General features: G+C 39.4%; 2 protein-coding genes across 13 annotated transcripts in view; one reads left to right on the top strand and one right to left on the bottom strand.

Annotated features, from left to right (window-relative positions):
• Positions 1-5158: 5158 nt before the first annotated feature.
• Positions 5159-9904, top strand: SFR1 (SWI5 dependent homologous recombination repair protein 1). 5 transcript variants are annotated; one of them, XM_008518354.2, is made up of 4 exons: positions 5159-5457; positions 6989-7110; positions 7730-8143; positions 9443-9904. In XM_008518354.2, the coding sequence occupies exons 2-4, from the start codon at positions 7015-7017 to the stop codon at positions 9626-9628; spliced, it is 696 nt and encodes a 231-aa protein (XP_008516576.1). In that variant the 5' UTR covers positions 5159-5457; positions 6989-7014; the 3' UTR covers positions 9629-9904. The 5 variants fall into 5 exon arrangements, with proteins under 5 accessions (XP_008516576.1, XP_008516572.1, XP_008516574.1 ...); XM_008518350.2 differs by lacking the exon at positions 5159-5457 and adding an exon at positions 6057-6177; XM_008518352.2 differs by lacking the exon at positions 5159-5457 and adding an exon at positions 6095-6807.
• A 3502-nt stretch (positions 9905-13406) lies between these two features.
• The window catches only part of CFAP43 (cilia and flagella associated protein 43), a 128127-nt gene continuing 124666 nt past the window's right edge, over positions 13407-16867 (bottom strand). For all 8 annotated transcript variants that reach the window (XM_070605702.1, XM_070606086.1, XM_070605614.1 and 5 more), the window contains 4 exons: positions 16573-16737; positions 14606-14686; positions 13819-13972; positions 13407-13636 (listed from right to left, as the gene is read on the bottom strand). In XM_070605702.1, coding sequence (XP_070461803.1) covers positions 13470-13636; positions 13819-13972; positions 14606-14686; positions 16573-16737 — 567 coding nt within the window. In that variant the 3' untranslated portion in view covers positions 13407-13469. The remainder of the gene's footprint in view (positions 13637-13818; positions 13973-14605; positions 14687-16572; positions 16738-16867) is intronic.

Below are 16867 nucleotides of genomic sequence, written 5' to 3'. Positions count from 1 at the left end.
CCAAAATCAATCTCATCTGTTGCTCCAAATTTATAGAAACCTTTCTTGTCCCTATAACCATTCTCACAACACTTCTAATTCTGACTACCATGTCCTCTGTGAGAAGAATTACATTTCTGACCATGAGATTCCCTCTTTGGAACCTAACAAAAGGGTCTGGGCACACAGACCCACTTATGAGTATCTCTCAAAAACACGGGATACTTTTTTCCTTGTTGCTCCAATATTTTTCCCACTCTCCTCATTTCCTGGAAAGGATGATGTGGAATAGTAGCACTCATCCTAGATGCTACCGTTAGAAAAAATCCTCCTTCCACTGCTCATATCCCAAATCTTGGTTCATTCTCATATCAACTCAAAAGAACCAAAGAAACTGTGACTTTCAGGGACTTCTTGCATACAACCCAATTGTTCCTAAAACAGGAATGGGATATGCTTTTGCTAGAGAATTATTTCCCTCTTATGGGGTAGTTGACCTTGATAAGGGCATTCGTAACCTCTCGTTTGTCATGATTTCAACCTTTAATGCCACCCAACAACCTATCAAATATCAACGGAGTCAAATAGACAATCTGGCAGAAGTTGTTCAAAATTGAAGGGCTCTTGACATCCTAAATGCTCAAAAAGGCGGCACTTGTGCACTCCTGGGAGAAGAAGGTTGCTTTTACATAAGTGAGCCTGATCACATAAAACAAGAGCCAGAGGTCATAAAAGATAATAGAAATCTCCTCAATGACATACGTCATACTACTGGCTTCCTAGACCACTTTGACCTGTTTGGTCGGTTATTCTCTGGGCTTGGAGCTATTTTGAGATCAGGCTTCCAGGGTTTACTAATGATTATTGTTCTGATTTGTTCAATCTTTGCCACCTCAAACTGCTACTGATCTGCATTTCATGATGCTGTACGTTTATCTCTACTGCTAGAGTGATGATTGCTCAACAGCTTGAGATGATCGACAAATCTTGCAACTCTGAGCAAACAAAGAACTCGATTCTTTGGCCAGACAAAGACTATGCCTAAGACTGTTTCCTGACCACCTCCTTATTGCTCAGATGTGGCCGCGGCCTCTGACTGAGTTACTTTTGCTGATGGACAAGCATCTCACTTTCCTCCCTATGTGGGACATGATTTCCCAGGAATGAGCCTTCCTTGCAATGAGGGAAACATCAACATGACTTCCTAGGCATGAGCCTTACTGGCAATGAAGAAAACATCTATATATCAATACCTATATCTGTCTATGTATCTATCTATTTCATATGGTTGATGTACGATGCTTTCTTCCAAAAGATCTTGATCAAAAGGGTGAAATGTGGACAGTGATAACAAAATGGACATAAGCCCTAACATATGTCAGGGCTTCTAAAACAGAGCTGTGAGACCACTAAGGAAGTGAGGCTTCTGCACATATACCACATCTCTGTCCAGATGGAATGTGAGTTTTTGAACTGTGCTTCACTTTTGTTACCCTGACTTTCCTTTAAGAAAAAAAATGCTTATTCCTATAGGAAAATGCTTACTCCCATAGATAAGAACCTTTTTGTTTGCTTTAGAGATAGCTTTAGCAGCAAATCAAGTGTAGCCAAGGAATAACAGTTGTTGCGAGCACCAATCATGAATCTTGCAAAACAACCTGTGTGATTTCTCTCTCTTTGTCTTTATAAATCCTTGCCTTCTTTGTCTTCTCCGGAGCACATTTTGGGTTTCTGCCTAACTCTGTGTCTCCTGACTTGCAATTCTAACTGCCCAAACAAATATCTATTGTTTAAATTGCAGTGATTTTTATCAGTCAACAGAGGCAGGGGTAGAAGACTCAGTTGACTTCTTGGCCAGCACTTCAAACAGATTTCAATACTGTGAAATTATCTTGGGAGTTGTTATCTCTCAAACTTCAGGTGGTTAAAGATGATTATAAGACATGTTCTGTTGCTTAAAGATTTGCTTACATCTAATGCCTTTTTTTCCTCCAAATGAGTGCAGGAGTGACATTTCTGAGTTAATAAAGGATCTGAGAAAGATGTGGCCTTAAGCAGTACTTTATTACCATTACTTTTCCACAATCTAACTCTGCCACAACCCTCCCACTCACACAAACCCTACTCCCTTCCTCAGTGTTATTAATCTAACCTGAATCACTCCATTCTTCTCCAAGAGACCACACCTCAGTAATACCAGTGAATCATAGACACTCTTGCTTTTCTAGTCATTAATGCTCTTGACAAAATGCCAGATCTGGTAGAATAAAGGATAGGAATTTCAGGTGAAAGGAGCTCTTTAGGTTCTTGTTCAGTATATTACCCTCAATATTAGTTGCCAGATAAATTTTCTAGTTGCCTGGTGGTGGACAAGTTTTTATCACACTCACACTATTGACTCTCCCTAGATCTCGATGCTCTAAGTAGCCATCCTACTCAGGGAGGCAACCTCTCAGGCATGTCTTCTAGCTAAGGGCTCTTTCATCTTGAGGTTGAAAATAAAATACTTTCTTGCTTAAGTTGGCTAAAGAATATTAAACAGTTTACCCACAAAGGTCACCCTTTGATAGCAAAGTCTTCAACAGTCTCTCCAAGTGAATCAATGACATTTTATAGAAGATCTTTATAGCGATCTTAAGGTAATAAAGAAAAGAAGTAGAAATAGTTTGTCAATTACTCAAAGGGAAATTTATGAGATGACGGAGCACTATAACACATCTTCTTTACCATGTGTAGGTCTATAAGATAAGACTTGAATTTATGGCAAGAGAAACCTAGAGGAGAGTTTTTGAAGGCAATTTTCAACTTATATACAAATGTCATGAGAAATACTGAAAGGTAGTTAAGAGAAGTTAGTCGACTTTCTTGTCAGTGTTATAAATCTATATTAAATTTAGTTTGTTTAACTTGTCTTAATGGACTTTATAAATCAACTCAATCATGTGTCTTTTACACAATTCCTCACCCAAGTGGATTTTGATCCTGGTTTTACAAGTGTATATTTATATTTTTAATTGTTTAAAAAAATACCTATGGATACTAGCTACGTTGACATGATATAAAAATTTTTGTCAATACAGAAAATTCAATGGAACAGAATTTAGGTCATCCAGAGATTACTGTTAAGATGTAAAAAATAATGCTAAAGCCAAGAATTTTAAAAATAAATAAATCTACTGAAATGAAATTTTAAATTGTGGCTTAAAATTTGTGTGTGTATATGTGATGTGTTTGTATGGAGAAAGAGAGAGAGAGAGACACTATTCACTATTCTCTTCTTGCTATTAAAAAAGAATAAAAAGGCTCATAAAGATTTTTAGGTCTATGTCATCATCCCACCAACCATAATCACAGACAAGAACGGAAGAAGCATTTTACCACTCCTGGATGAATAACAAAGTGGCTAACAGTAGCCTTGGGTATTGAAGAAATTTAAAAACACACAGAGAAAGCCTGCCTCGGGTTGATATTAATTACTATTATCATTGAATTCTATTGCTCAAGTTGTTCTCTATGGGAGTAAAGAGTCCTTGCCTTCTGGCTCTCTGGGGCAGTATTTTTCCCTGCCAAGTCTCATATGAAACATACAATGTCCTGTGTCAGAAACACCAAATGCCTTATAGGCCAACAGATTTCAGGCTCCTAAAGACAAAGAAAGTTTTATCTAAAGGTATAATAAAAACTATAGGGGATGTATTCCAGATCCCTTATACTAAATTGAAGGTGGAAGATAGCGGGCCAGCCCCGTGCCCGAGTGGTTAAGTTCTTGCACTCTGCTTCCGAGGCCCAGGGTTTTGCGGTTCGAATCCTGGGCACCGACATGGCACAGCTCATCAAGCCATGCTGAGGCAACACCCCACATGCCACAAATAGAAGGACCCACAACTGAAAATGCACAACTATGTACCGGGGGGGCTTTGGGGAGCAAAAGGAAAAATAAAATCTTAAAAAAAAAAACAAAGAAAGTGGAAGATATGTTTCCAGTTTGCTATGTGAGAAGAGTAAGTAAAACACAAGCTTATATATGGGAAGATCATCCAATTCTAACAACACATGGAAGTCAGAGATGTAGGTCAACAAATGCACATTTCTGAAATACAGGTTTTCCTGAGTACTTATTCCAAAGTTCTTTGAAAATCTGGCCAAAACAATCCTGTTTAATATACCAGTTCACATAATAAGCAAGTCAGAACATTTGCAAGGCAAGATGTTGTTTTCCTTTATGCAGCCAGCAAAAACACCGGTCTAAGCTTAGGCTATAATGATAAAAGGATTTTAGAGCAGCTTATTCTTAGGGAATCATAAAAACAACCCAACCTTATGCCCCAAGGTATAAGAATATGCATAGTCTGCATTGTGCTTTTAGTGTCAGGACAAATCATTCTGCTTTTTTCAGCGTGAGTAACTGATGCCAATGGATGAGTAAAGGGAGAAATAAATGTACAGACTGAGACCTGTGGCGTGGTGAGGTGAGTAACACCTATATCACAAAATCATGTACTTTCTTTCATTTTGTAAATACCTTGAGATTAATTTATATAATTTTTGAAATATTTAGAAGGAATGGAATACACGTTGTTAATTATATGTGGAGGGTCCAAGTTTTCTTCTATTTATGGCTTAAATTGTGACGGGTCTTAGAGATCACAGCATCTTAAAAAAATCTGTGGCCTCTTTTTGGGGAGGCAAGTAAAGGGATGAGAGAATTATGTGATGCATTCCTTTAAATCAATTAGGGAACGGTGAATATAGTTGCACACATAAAATAACGATTGAGTGCTTCCTAGATGCCCACTGCTGTTCTCACTGCCTGTCACGAATTCTCATTTAATCCTCCAATCCCTCCGAGGTTGATACTATTATCCCCGTTTTACAGATGAGGAAACTGAGGCACGGAGACTCCACATTACAAAGCACATAAAATATTGGTGCTAGGATTTGAACCTAGGCAATCTGCCTCAACATTTATGTCCTTAATCACTGCATTAGGTTGTCTTCAGGTTCTGTATTTATACCCGACTGTTTAGGACTCAGTTAACTCCTTCTGGGGTCTGGCTACTTCTAAGCCATTATTATCACAAGTTAATAAAGAGACAGCGTCATCGTTTAAAACGGCCATTCCCTAGGATGGAAAACATTGGCCCCTCAAAATTCCCAACTTCCACGTGACTCAGAAATTACTCAACAGTCTTTCTCTAAACCCAGCGCTCCACCCGACTGAGTTAACATTGCTGTTGCCCAGCAACTGAACATCGCCGCACAGGAAACCAGCGGGATTATTTTAGACCCGGGATGCCGCCGCCCGGGATCCAGCAGGGGTCCCTCCCTCTGCCTCAAACATCTGAATGCTGGACCAACATCCTCTCCGTTAGTGATGATTCTGCTTCCTGTATCGCGCCCCAACAAATTTCATCTGGCTATTTTCTCTCAGTGTTGACTAAAAGATTTGAAGCCAAGCTAAGGACTCTAAATTTTGAGGTAGATACAGTAGAAAACCTGTGACAGGACCGCCGAGTCTGTGGCAGCAAAGGCTAGAAAGGAGCTTAGCGGCATCCGCGGGGACTCGAGGAGAGATTTCTAACGTGTTGGATGCTCCACAGGCCATTTCACCCAGCTGCTCTTTTGCGGCCTCTGCCTCTGGAGAGCTACAAGCTGTCAACTGAATGCACAGTCGGCCCTGCGGCTTTTGGTCCCGTGGGGTCTGAGGCAGCGCCTTGGCTGTGGCGAGCGGAGACCAGACTAATGGGAGCCAGGAGCACCGGGGGGGGGTTCTCAGGCGCACTTCACACACAGAAATAACGAAGCAGGAAAGCCAGGCGACGCACGGACAGAGGAGGGAGGGGAAGTCAGTAGGGAGGGGAAGCGCGCCGCCCACTTGAGCGGTTAGTCATTCCGAAGCTCAGCCCGGGCCGACCAGGACGTGGGCGGCGGCCCGCGGCCGCGCGCACGCAGTCCCGCCGATCTTGGGCGGCACCGAGACGCGAGCGTCCGTCAATCTGACCAATCACGCGCCCCTGCTGCCTCCTACGTGGCTCCGCCCCGCTCCCGCCCCCTTGCGGAGGCTCGCGGCCGCGCGCGCCAGTCCCTCTGGCCAATCGCGCGTCTTTTCCGCCTCTCGCGCGGCCCCGCCCCTGGGACGGGACCGGCTCGCGGCCGCGGTTGCGCGCGTTTTCCGCGCTCTGGGGATGGCGGAGGGAGGTAGCGTGTGGGGCGGCGAGTGGAAGTCTAAGAGCTGGGCCTCTTCGGGGTCGGCTGTGGCATCTAGTAGCTCCCTTTCTGTGGTCAGGGGACGTCTCAAGCCCACCTCAGGCCTGCGCGCTCTCGAGGGCTAGTGTGGGTTTCCTGCAGTCGTGGAAGGGGAAGAAAGACTCCTCCCTCTGTTTTTTTTTTCCCCGGGGAAGTTGATGCCTTGGTTTGAGGAAACAGGCTACAGTCGACTCTCCTTTTCAGGGTCTATTCGCTGCTTAAACCAAAACGATGCAGACAGGCGTAAATTTGTCTGCGCTTGTGTTCCTTGTTCCTCGGGCCTGGAGGGTCCTGGGTTCTTGTCACACAACTTTTAGGGTTTGGGCTAGTGTGATAGGTCTGATTATGTTTTTCGACTCAAGATTTGTTAGATTTCCTTTAATTATGAAGCTGGTGTAACGAAATTGGAGACTTCCTAGCTATCCAAAGTTGTTATTCTCCCTCACCCCCCATATGGCAGATTTTGTGGATATTTTGGGAGATAAAAACAAATGGAGAGTCTTGTTTACATGAGATGATAGCTAGTTTGTTATGGAAAAACTAGTGGTCACCAAGTGGACCAAAACCATCTTATTTAGGAAGGTACGTGGGAAACGACTGCAAAAAGAGCGAGAATGGATCAGAACTACGTGAACGAGGAAGTGGCTGGCTTACTTGTGGATGTTATGTACAACAATAAACAATTCTTTGATAAAAGTTGAGGGATGTATAGAGGTGTGGGTTAATTTGATTTCCGCTTTGTGATTATGTTTTGTTTTTTTAGAGGTAAACCAGGATTTCATTTTCAAGATGGAAAGCCCATCAGACTCAGCTGTGATTTCACCTGGCACCCCGCAGGCGTGTGCCAGGCCACCGTCTCCCCATACCAGTAGTTCAAGAAAACAAGTACGAAAACCCTAGTTCTTCCAGTGGATCTGTTCCTTATTTCTGTGTATTGTGGCAGTGGTGGTTTTAAGTCTACCGAAGATTGTTAATTAACGTAATATGTAGATTAAGAAGTAAATATTTTATTAAATACTTTTAGGTTTTTCTCCTAAGATAATGTATTTGACCTTTCCCCCCTGCAAATTTTCGTCTTGAAATCTGTTTTCATTTAGTTTCTGGTCAGGTAGTTACAACATTCCAAAATGAGGAAGTTTGAATCTGCGGTGTTGGGAAGGTCTTTGGTGGCAGGATCTAGGGCTTTTCCTTAATTTGTAACTCGGAAGCCCCTAGAGTGGCAGCAGGCATGCTAGTAGCTGAACAAGTGTTTGTGATTACTGGGACAAGTGTCTCAACACTATTTCAGAAGAGTGCTGATTTTGCTAAAATAAAATAGAGAATAAAACGAATGGAGCTTCCAGGAATTAAAGACATTTTGTGATGGTTGCTTTAGATACATGGAGACAGAAAGCCATCTAGTGGCGTCTAATATGGAAATGTAAGGTCTTTATTTCTGGTAGATTTGTTTAGGTCAGGAGTGGTTTTCTTGATTCACATTATTAATGTTTTGTGCCTTTTTCAGCCTATGAGCGCAACACTTAGAGAACGATTAAGGAAAACCAGATCTTCATTTAATTCCTGTTACAGTGTGGTGAAACGTCTCAAAGTGGAGAATGAAGGAGATGATCAGAACTTTTCAGAGAAACCACCAACTTCAGTAGAAGAAAACTCTGTGGAATTTCGAGAAGATGTTAAACGCATAGACAGTGAATTTGAAGAAAATACCTCTTTGAAAAATACCTTCAAGGATATCAGTGCGTGTGAGTCTGAGTCACTCCATGCTGGGTCATGCAGTGAGGATCTCCAAAATGACTTTGTGAATGAGGATCTTCCCAGAGAAGGATTAAATGAAGAAAAAGCAAAATTGGTGAAGCAGATTCAGGAGAAAGAGGACCTTCTTCGGAGGCTCAAACTAGTCAAAATGTACAGATCAAAGGTGAGAATAATTTCGAAACCATTGCATAATTATAATCTTTTTTACATAAGTGATAGGAAAGTAATTTCAAAAAGAAAAAATGAGTTTATTTTAGCATAATAAGCGGATAATCCAGAAACCTGGCTTCCAACAACTTTAACTCAAATGTAAGTCGTGTCTTTGGAGTAGAGTAGAAGAGGCCTCTAAACACCAGATACAACCTTTTAAAAGTCCCAGCTCTCATTTAATATGCAGTTGAAGCTCTTCCCTCTAGCTTCCAGCCTGTACCAATATTACGAGTATCACATGTTAGATGCAAGTACAATGAGAGCAGAAGTGACAGATGATGGAGAATGATTAAAAAAGCTAAAAATGGGCCACAAATTACAATAAAAAGTATTTTTAGTAATGATCTTGTGTTCCTCCAAATTATTAAAATGTTCCAGGCATTTTGTTTGAGAAAACAACTAACATATATTAGATTTTAGATTTTAACTCAGATGGGTTGAATTAAATAGAACTTGGGACTTGGAAGAAGATAAGCTTTACTTACCTGGATCGTTCGTGTATATGCAATTGCTCCTTCTTCCATAGCGATGTGGCATAAATGATGGAATAGTATATCTTCTTTGCTCTCTTGAATTTTTAGGATTTTTCTAAATATAACTACTTGAGTTTTATGAGATAACGAGCATTGAGAAATATTTTTAATTTGAATGTTGTCTTTTTTAAATTAAAAAATTTTTTTTTTATTTTTTAAGATTTTTTTTCCCTTTTTCTCCCCAAAGTGCCCTGGTACATAATTGTGTATTTTTAGTTGTGGGTCCTTCTAGTTGTGGCATGTGGGATGCCGCCTCAGCATGGCTTGACGAGCGGTGCCATGTCCGTGCCCAGGATCCGAACTGGCGAAACCCTGGGCTGCTGAAGCGGAGTGCGTGAACTTAACCACTCGGCCACAGGGCCAGCCCCTGAATATTGTCATTTTTTAAAGTACAGCTGTAATAGAAAAAGTAGATTTTTAAAAAATCTATGCTGTTGCTTCTCTACATAGTTTGCCCTATTTAATAATTTGATTTTACACTGAGGGTAAGGATGGCCCAGAGCCTGGAGCAAACAAAATAGCGTTAGAACTCAATTTGAGTGTCATTGCAACCATGCTACTTGAAACCATCCTGCTTTTTCCTGGATAGAAGTCCCATTCATGCCCAAGTGTGTTATTCTTTAAACCTACTCATTGATTTAACAACTTTCATTGAGTTAAAATAGGATGCCTATCCAGTTATTGACATACGTTTATGTATGTTTTTTTTCCTGTTTCAGAATGACCTGTCTCAGTTACAGTTGTTAATAAAGAGGTGGAGAAGCTGTAGCCAGCTGTTGCTTTGCGAGTTGCAGTCAGCTTTGTCCGAGGAGAACAAGAAACTCAGCCTTACTCAGTTGATAGACTACTATGGCTTAGATGATAAATTGCTACACTATAACAGAAATGAAGAAGAATTTATATAGGTGTTTAATTCCTAATTTTTTTCCTCCAGAATATCTTTGAGAATGACAACTTAAAAGATACTTAATACATTTTAAAGGGAAAATATAAACCATTAGGGCTTAAAGAAATGTATCTTGATGAACATCAATTTAGGGCAATCTGTTACATAAATATAAACTAAGTTCTAAAATGAAAATTTGATATTTTGTATAAATTTGCCAAAGAAAACTTGACATTTAAAGAAATGTGAAAAAAAATTGTCAGGTTTAAAAAAATAAATGTGATGATTCTGAAAATCAGTTTTAATACATTGTTTTGCTTATTGTGGTAAAAAAAGTTTTATTTTAAATGTTAAAAAATAGTCCAGTCTGGTAAATGTCTAAACCAAAAGTGATCTAAAAATACCTGCCTCTCTGCTAAGTTTATGAACCCTTTTCCATCCATTTACCACATATTTCCATCTTGGTGGTCTAGCAGGTAATTAAACTCGTATGTCCAAAATTGTATCTTTCCTGTCTCTCCAAATTTGTTTCTTGTATTCCTCATGTCATGTAGTGCAATGACCATCTGTGTCTTGCAAAACCACGTATCCTCCTCTCCCACTTCAAGGCATCGTGACATACAAGGTCTTTCACGTTCATCTATCTTTCTAGCTTCATCTGTGGGGTAGATTAGAGTGTCTACTCAGTTCACAGTGACTCCTCAGCCAGAAACCCACCTTCGTAGGGTTTTGTTTTTGGCTGCATATCGTACAGTGTTACCTGTCATCCTGGCCATATGCAGAAATATGACCCACGTTGGCTCAGGCTCTGAGAATTTGGACTTGTGCTCAGGAAAAGAGAGCCCATGTCTTTTGGTGGCTGAAGCTCTTGTACGTAAACTTGGAAGCAGAAAAGCTGGTGTACTAAGGATAGCGTGTGCCCTTACAGAGAAAGGCAGAGATGGCAGATGGAGAGAGAACTTTGCTAGATCAGCGGCTTCCTGGTTCTGGTTTCCAGTCCTTGAGGGCTTTCTGGATTTCTGCTTTTGGGCCTAAAAAAGCTTTACCTAGTTTAAAAAAAAAAACAACAAAAAAAGTACTTCCCTACTAGTAGGTAAATAGCCACTACCCTGAGTCCCCCTTCCCCCAGAGGTGCACCCCACTTTCACTCCAGTACCTCCCCATGATCTAACAAAGCGTTAATGTTTGGTATATCAGGAGACCTCAGGCCCCTGCTCTTGCATCCCTTCTAATTGTTAGTGCTCGTGCCAGTAAACTCTCTTACCCTCCCCCTCATTCCACCACACACAGAAATTCCTGCCTTCTAGACACTGCCATTGTCATTGGCTTCTGTGAACACAAGAGGACTGGCCTAGGCCTCACATGGCCTCCCCTGGCCCTGGGACTCCTAAATGGGCACCCCTGGGGAGCTGTGCTGTTTTGTACCTGCCAGCCTCCCTCACTGCCTGCCGCTCAGCCAGATGGCTTAAATGTGGAAGAGGAAGCAGTTTCCATGGTGATGGTGCTGGCATTTGACTGTAGCTACCCACTGTTGACTAGCACCTCCCCTGGAGTCACCCTTATGTGTCTACTTGGGGGAACAGTTGAACTCTGGTTCTGGGAGGGTTGGGGAGAACAGATTGGGGGAGGGGATAGTAATGGGCATTTCCAGGGCATTGGCTGAGTGCCGAGGGCTCCAACAGCACAGTGGGCACTCCTGCAACAGGAGGTGGTGGATCATGGAATATGGATCCAGCTTATGGGAGAGTCTGGGGCCTAGGGATGCCCATGAGGCAGGCAGTCCACTTTTTTTTATAATTTCTGTTGAATTTTACCTCCATTTAATGGGATACATTTATTAAAAACTACTAAACACCATAGTTTTATTCATAAAAATTAAAGCTACCACTTAGTACTTGCTTTGTGTCAGCTTAAAAAGTATGTTAACTCATTTCAGTATTACAGTTATCAGCATCCCATTTTAAAAATGAGATTTATGATAAAGCAGTTATTTTAAAACTAAGTAATTCTAAAAAACTGAAGTGGCAGAGTGGCAGAGCCAGGATATGAAACCAGGCAATCCAGCAACAGAGCCCTACTCTTAAGTCCTATGCTTAAAGCCATGCTATGTTTGACCCAATTAGTTATATTACTACTTGATAATATAGGTAATATTTTAAAGGGCTACCAAAATATGAATATAATTGCTGTTCAGCAGATGGTGAGAGGAATCAGTACCATGGACAGTATCAAGAGTGGGTTGGGTTGTGTGACCCATGTGCCCCTCCAAAGCCAACACCCCAAACCAGAAGATACCTCCTGCTACTAGAATACAGCTTAGGGGCAAGAGGTTCCTGGTAACCTCCACTCTATCCATGCCTCAAAGCTGAGACATTCAAGCAGGGAGCACTGCCGGAGTCACCCAGTGTGATCGCTGACAAATAGAAATCACACAGGCTATTTGGTTTCTTAAGACCTGGGAATCTACAGAACATTATCCAGTGAAATTTGTCACACTGACTATTAGTAAAGGGAGCTTCCAGGCAGCTAATTTAGGTGACATGGAATTTGTATCACCAGAAAAAAACCCCAAAAAGCCTAGTATATCCATGATTGACTCAAACCAACAGGACAGAGAACTTCTGACAGTCCTAAGTACAAAGTATTTGTACTCTTCACACCGTTGGCTGCATCCTCCCACTCCCACAGTCCCCCCGTCGGAGATAATTTAGAAGGACCCAAGATGTAGGAAGTGTCACCTGCTGAATCAGCCAAATTGGACTACTTCAAGAGTCATTCTAGTACTGAGGAGGGAAGTCATCAAAAATTATGTTGGTCCTATTATTTCTCTTACCAAGCCCATCCAGCACTGATTAGTGTATGGGTGATCAATTATGGTACTGTCTTGGCAATTTCTAAATAGGAAATTTTAAATCTCCTGAAGATTTTTTTCTAAATAGAAGGTTTTATAATAGCTCTCTTGCTTTACGTACACCAGTGTACACTGGATGTGGTGTTGCAGATTATACTTAACATTTAATCCACAAATTGCAGAATAATGAGACATTGACATCACTTGAAGATTGTGGTTAGTGATCCCAATGGTATCATCTTGGAATGCAGCAGTCCACAGGCTGGATTAGTTAATTCACTTAATCTTCTCACTATGTATTTATCATCATCTACATGAATACAGCAATAAACTTTTCATGGAAGTGAGAAAACATTTTTTTTCTGTTTGCTAAACCCTATTGGGTAGGGCACAAAATTGAGTTGTTACAATGAATATGAAATGTAGAAGATTATATTATGTTTATTTAGAAGAAAATATGTTGTAATTTACAAATGATTTAGGGCTTGGTAAAAGTAAACAGTTCACTTTGTTCTCCTTGTTAGAACAAGGAATAATATTAACTGTTCTGGGTTTTTTTCTCCTTATTATATAAGAAATGCTTACTGAAGAAAACTTGGGAAATACTGAAAAGTATAAAAATCATCCATAATTACTTTTCAGTAATTTTATAAAATTAGAAATGCTAGTAGTGGCTAAGAATAGTTTCTTTTTGTCTTTAAGACTTTCTATACTATTACCATGAAAATAAAAAATTAAGACTAAATGAATAAAATAGAATACTTTCTGAGTTAAAATCTTGTTCATTCTTAAACGAAAACAATTCATAATATTTGATACACATTTATTCATGCAGGACAAACATTTTTATAATGATTAAGGCTAAAATTAAATAATTTGCTATTAAAAATATGGAACTAAGAAGAGGTTCTACTTAAATTCCCTGATATGAAAGAGAAAGAAATCATTTTAATCAAATGAATTTATTTTTAAAATGATTGACTTGGCCTTGTGTTTTCCACCAGCATTTTTACATTTGAACAAGAGCAGGAAATGTTTTCATCCTTAATCTTTCAACTTCAGCCTGCAGTATTGAAATCTCTTCAGCTTGTTCTTTTGAAATATTTGTTAACTTTTGTTGTTGCATCATGTTTTCGTATCGTTCTTTGGCAATCTTTTCACAAGTCAGTTTAGACCCTATTCCAAAAATGAAGAAGAAAGGAATTAGTTGGATTATTATCAATACTTTCAAATATAGAAACGATACTCAGAATCAATTAAACGTGTGGAAGAAATGCTGGTAGCTTTATAACTACAGATTTCAGGAGTGCTGATTACTTTTAAAGAAACCTACTGTTGAGTAAAGAAAAAAATCTTACCCATTGCATTACAGATATCTTTTCTCTCTGAGACAGCCACCAACTCTTCTCGTAAATTGCAGCTTAGAGTATAATTTGCTACATCTTTTTGATTGCTGAACTTTCCCAGTTTTTTTAGTAGTTTTTTGCAGTTTTCCACATTCTTTTTGTGAGTCTGAAGTTTTTGTTCCCATGACACCCCATAAAAATAATTTTGAAAAAATACATTATATTTAAGACATTATTCTTAAAATGTAAATTCATTATTATCATTAATCACCATATCCCTAGTGCCTAGCATGATGCCAGCACATAGTAGGTACCTGAATTATTTGTTGAAAGATAGAATGGTATGTTAATACCATATTTGAAAAAATCTTGTATATTCTTAAAAATGAGAGATTAAAAAACACGTGGCCTTGAGATTACGTTGTTTCTATCTTATAAATGCTACACAATGAAAACTGAGCATTTGTTAAGCATTTCTGAAAAAATAAAGCCTTTACAATGCCAAGGAAAGACTCTCAACACTTCTATTACATAAATCATAACCTAATGTGAAATAGGAAATTCATGTACACTCAGATATCTCCCAAGGGGTGAATGCTAATATTAAAGGGAGTGCTTCAGTCTACCGCACTTGTTATGGTTACAAAGACACTATTCAGACATCTATTACATCCTGAATATTTGAAAAGGACGAAGATTTTGTTAGATTCTGTTTGAATTCATGATTTTGAACACTGTTACTTTGTTCAAACGATTCACAACTGTTGGGGTTATAATGATCACTGTCTTTGAGACCTACCTTATCTATAACAGCAATGGTTTGCTCCATTATTCCAATCTGAATGGCAATCAGGGTCTCATAGTGTGGTTCATTTAGGTACTTCGACAGAGAGAAGAAAACAATATATGTAAGGATATTTTTCTCTGTTTCAATAGATAACTTTATAAAGATTATCTTAGTTTTGAAAGTTACTCTTTTCATAAAAATTATCTGTTTAGATTGATTTGACTTTTGTGCCATATTATGTACTTGTATTTATCCATTGATATGCTCACCTATATACTAATAGTTACAAATGCCTAGAGTTTATTTTCTCATTCATTCATTCATTTATTCAACTCATCAAATATTTATTATCTCATTTGAGTCCCATATTAACAGTGTCCCAGTTGAAGACACTGAGGGAGACACAAAGGTAACATGACCTAGTCTTCAATAAAAAGAGAACCTGTAAACATGATTGGTTGCCAGAAAATATGTAAAGTGACATGCAAATTCAAAGGTGGCTTGAGATGGGACTTGGTTTCTCTGGACTAGGGAAATCAAAAGGCTTTAGGAAGGAGGTGGCATTTATCTTGAAAAATAGATTTGGAATGTAAAAAAAAAAATGAGGGAAGATATGCCAGATATAAGAATTAGTAATGAGCAAAGGCACAGAGGTAGAATCCTAGAAAATAGTAATCAGTTGGGTTTGAGAATACTGATGTATGAGAGGAAAGTTGGAATGAATTTGAAAAGTTAGAGTGAAGGACACTGAACATCCACTTAAGTGTTTCATAATTCATTTGCCAGATAAGAAGTGGCGGTCTAAAATGTTTGAGCAGAGTAGTAAGGTGATTAGAGCTGAATAGGAATATTAATCTGACAGCAGTATATGATATAGATTAGAGAAAGACTCAAGGTCACGAGACCAACTAGGAGATTATTACAAAATAGTCTAAATCATTGACAAGGAAGGACTGAGCCAGGGTAGAGGCTGTGAGGACAGAGAATGAGGGAATAAGTAGATAAGCTAGGCAAGACTTGGAAGGCAAGGAAAAAGGAGGACTCAAAAATTACTATACCTTCCAGCTCGAGTGAATGGCTGAAAAGAACAGAAATAAGCAAATTAAGAAGAGTTGCTGGGACCAGCTTGGTGGTGCAGCGGTTAAGTTCACACCTTCCGCTTTGGCGGCCTGGGGTTCGTCAGTGCAGATCCCAGGTGTGGACATGGCACACTATGTTGTGGTAGGCGTCCCACATATAAAGTAGAGGAAGATGGGCACGGATGTTAGCTCAGGGCCAGTCTTCCTCAGCAAAAAGAGGAGGATTGGCAGCAGTTAGCTCAGGGCTAATTTTCCTCGAAAAATAAAATAAAAGAAAAAAAGAAGAGTTGCTGTTGGAAGGTAGGAAATATAGAAATAGAGCTTGAGGAAGGTCAGGACCAGAGATATTGGATTGAAATTGTAATTGAATTGGAATCCAGAGAGCTTGAATTAGTCATTTAGAAATGTTCATTGAAGTTAGAAAAAATAGAGATCATCAAATGAGAGGGCATGGAAAGAAACGCACACAGAGCTAGGGGCAGGATCTTAAAGCATAGCTATGTTTAAGAGTTAGATGCATAAGAGAAATCAGTAAGAGGCAGAGTGGTCTGACATGTTGGAAGAAAAACAAGAGACAATGGGGATGATAAAAGCCAAAGGAATGAACAACTAAGATGGTCAAATGCTACAGAGTTACAGGATGGTGATGACTGGATTTGACAGTTAGGAAATCCTCGGTGAACTACAAGAATGGCTAGAACTATAATTCTGAGTGGGTCACGAAGAACTGGAGACAGCAGATGTAAACTACTGGAAGAAAAAGACAAAACTCAGACACATTATGAAACACTGTTGGCCTAGAATATGCTTGATATCACAGAGGCTTATTAATACTGGTTAAATGAATAAATACACTAATGACTGAAGTTAAAGTTATGTAGTGGGGCAGGGGGAACTTACCTTTTGACGATCTCTTGAAAAAAACAGCATCTGAATGTCCCAAGCCTTCTGATTTAGATCTTCCATTTCCATCTCCATTTTCTTATGTTCCCACTCAATCTGAAATATTCCTTTGTGGACCTCTTTACTTTCCATCATGCTAGCAACTTTCTTTTGTCCTTGAGTCTTTAAAAAAAAGTTACATCCTGATATTCATGTAATGTGATTCTGCATATAGAGTATCTAAAGCTGAATTCTGTTGGAAAACACTTGGATCACAGAGATAATTCTATGTTCTTTTAAAAAGTGTAGTAGT

Source organism: Equus przewalskii, chromosome 1 (genome assembly GCF_037783145.1).
Source record: "Equus przewalskii isolate Varuska chromosome 1, EquPr2, whole genome shotgun sequence".
Classification (NCBI taxonomy): Eukaryota; Metazoa; Chordata; class Mammalia; order Perissodactyla; family Equidae; genus Equus; species Equus przewalskii.
This window is presented reverse-complemented; position numbering and strand designations above follow the sequence as displayed.

Bases quoted from the DNA above. Each gene is read 5' to 3' on its own strand.
- SFR1 (XM_008518350.2), top strand. The intron at 7,111-7,729 runs GTACGAAAACCC...TGCCTTTTTCAG, and splicing joins CCAGTAGTTCAAGAAAACAA to CCTATGAGCGCAACACTTAG. The intron at 8,144-9,442 runs GTGAGAATAATT...TTCCTGTTTCAG, and splicing joins TCAAAATGTACAGATCAAAG to AATGACCTGTCTCAGTTACA.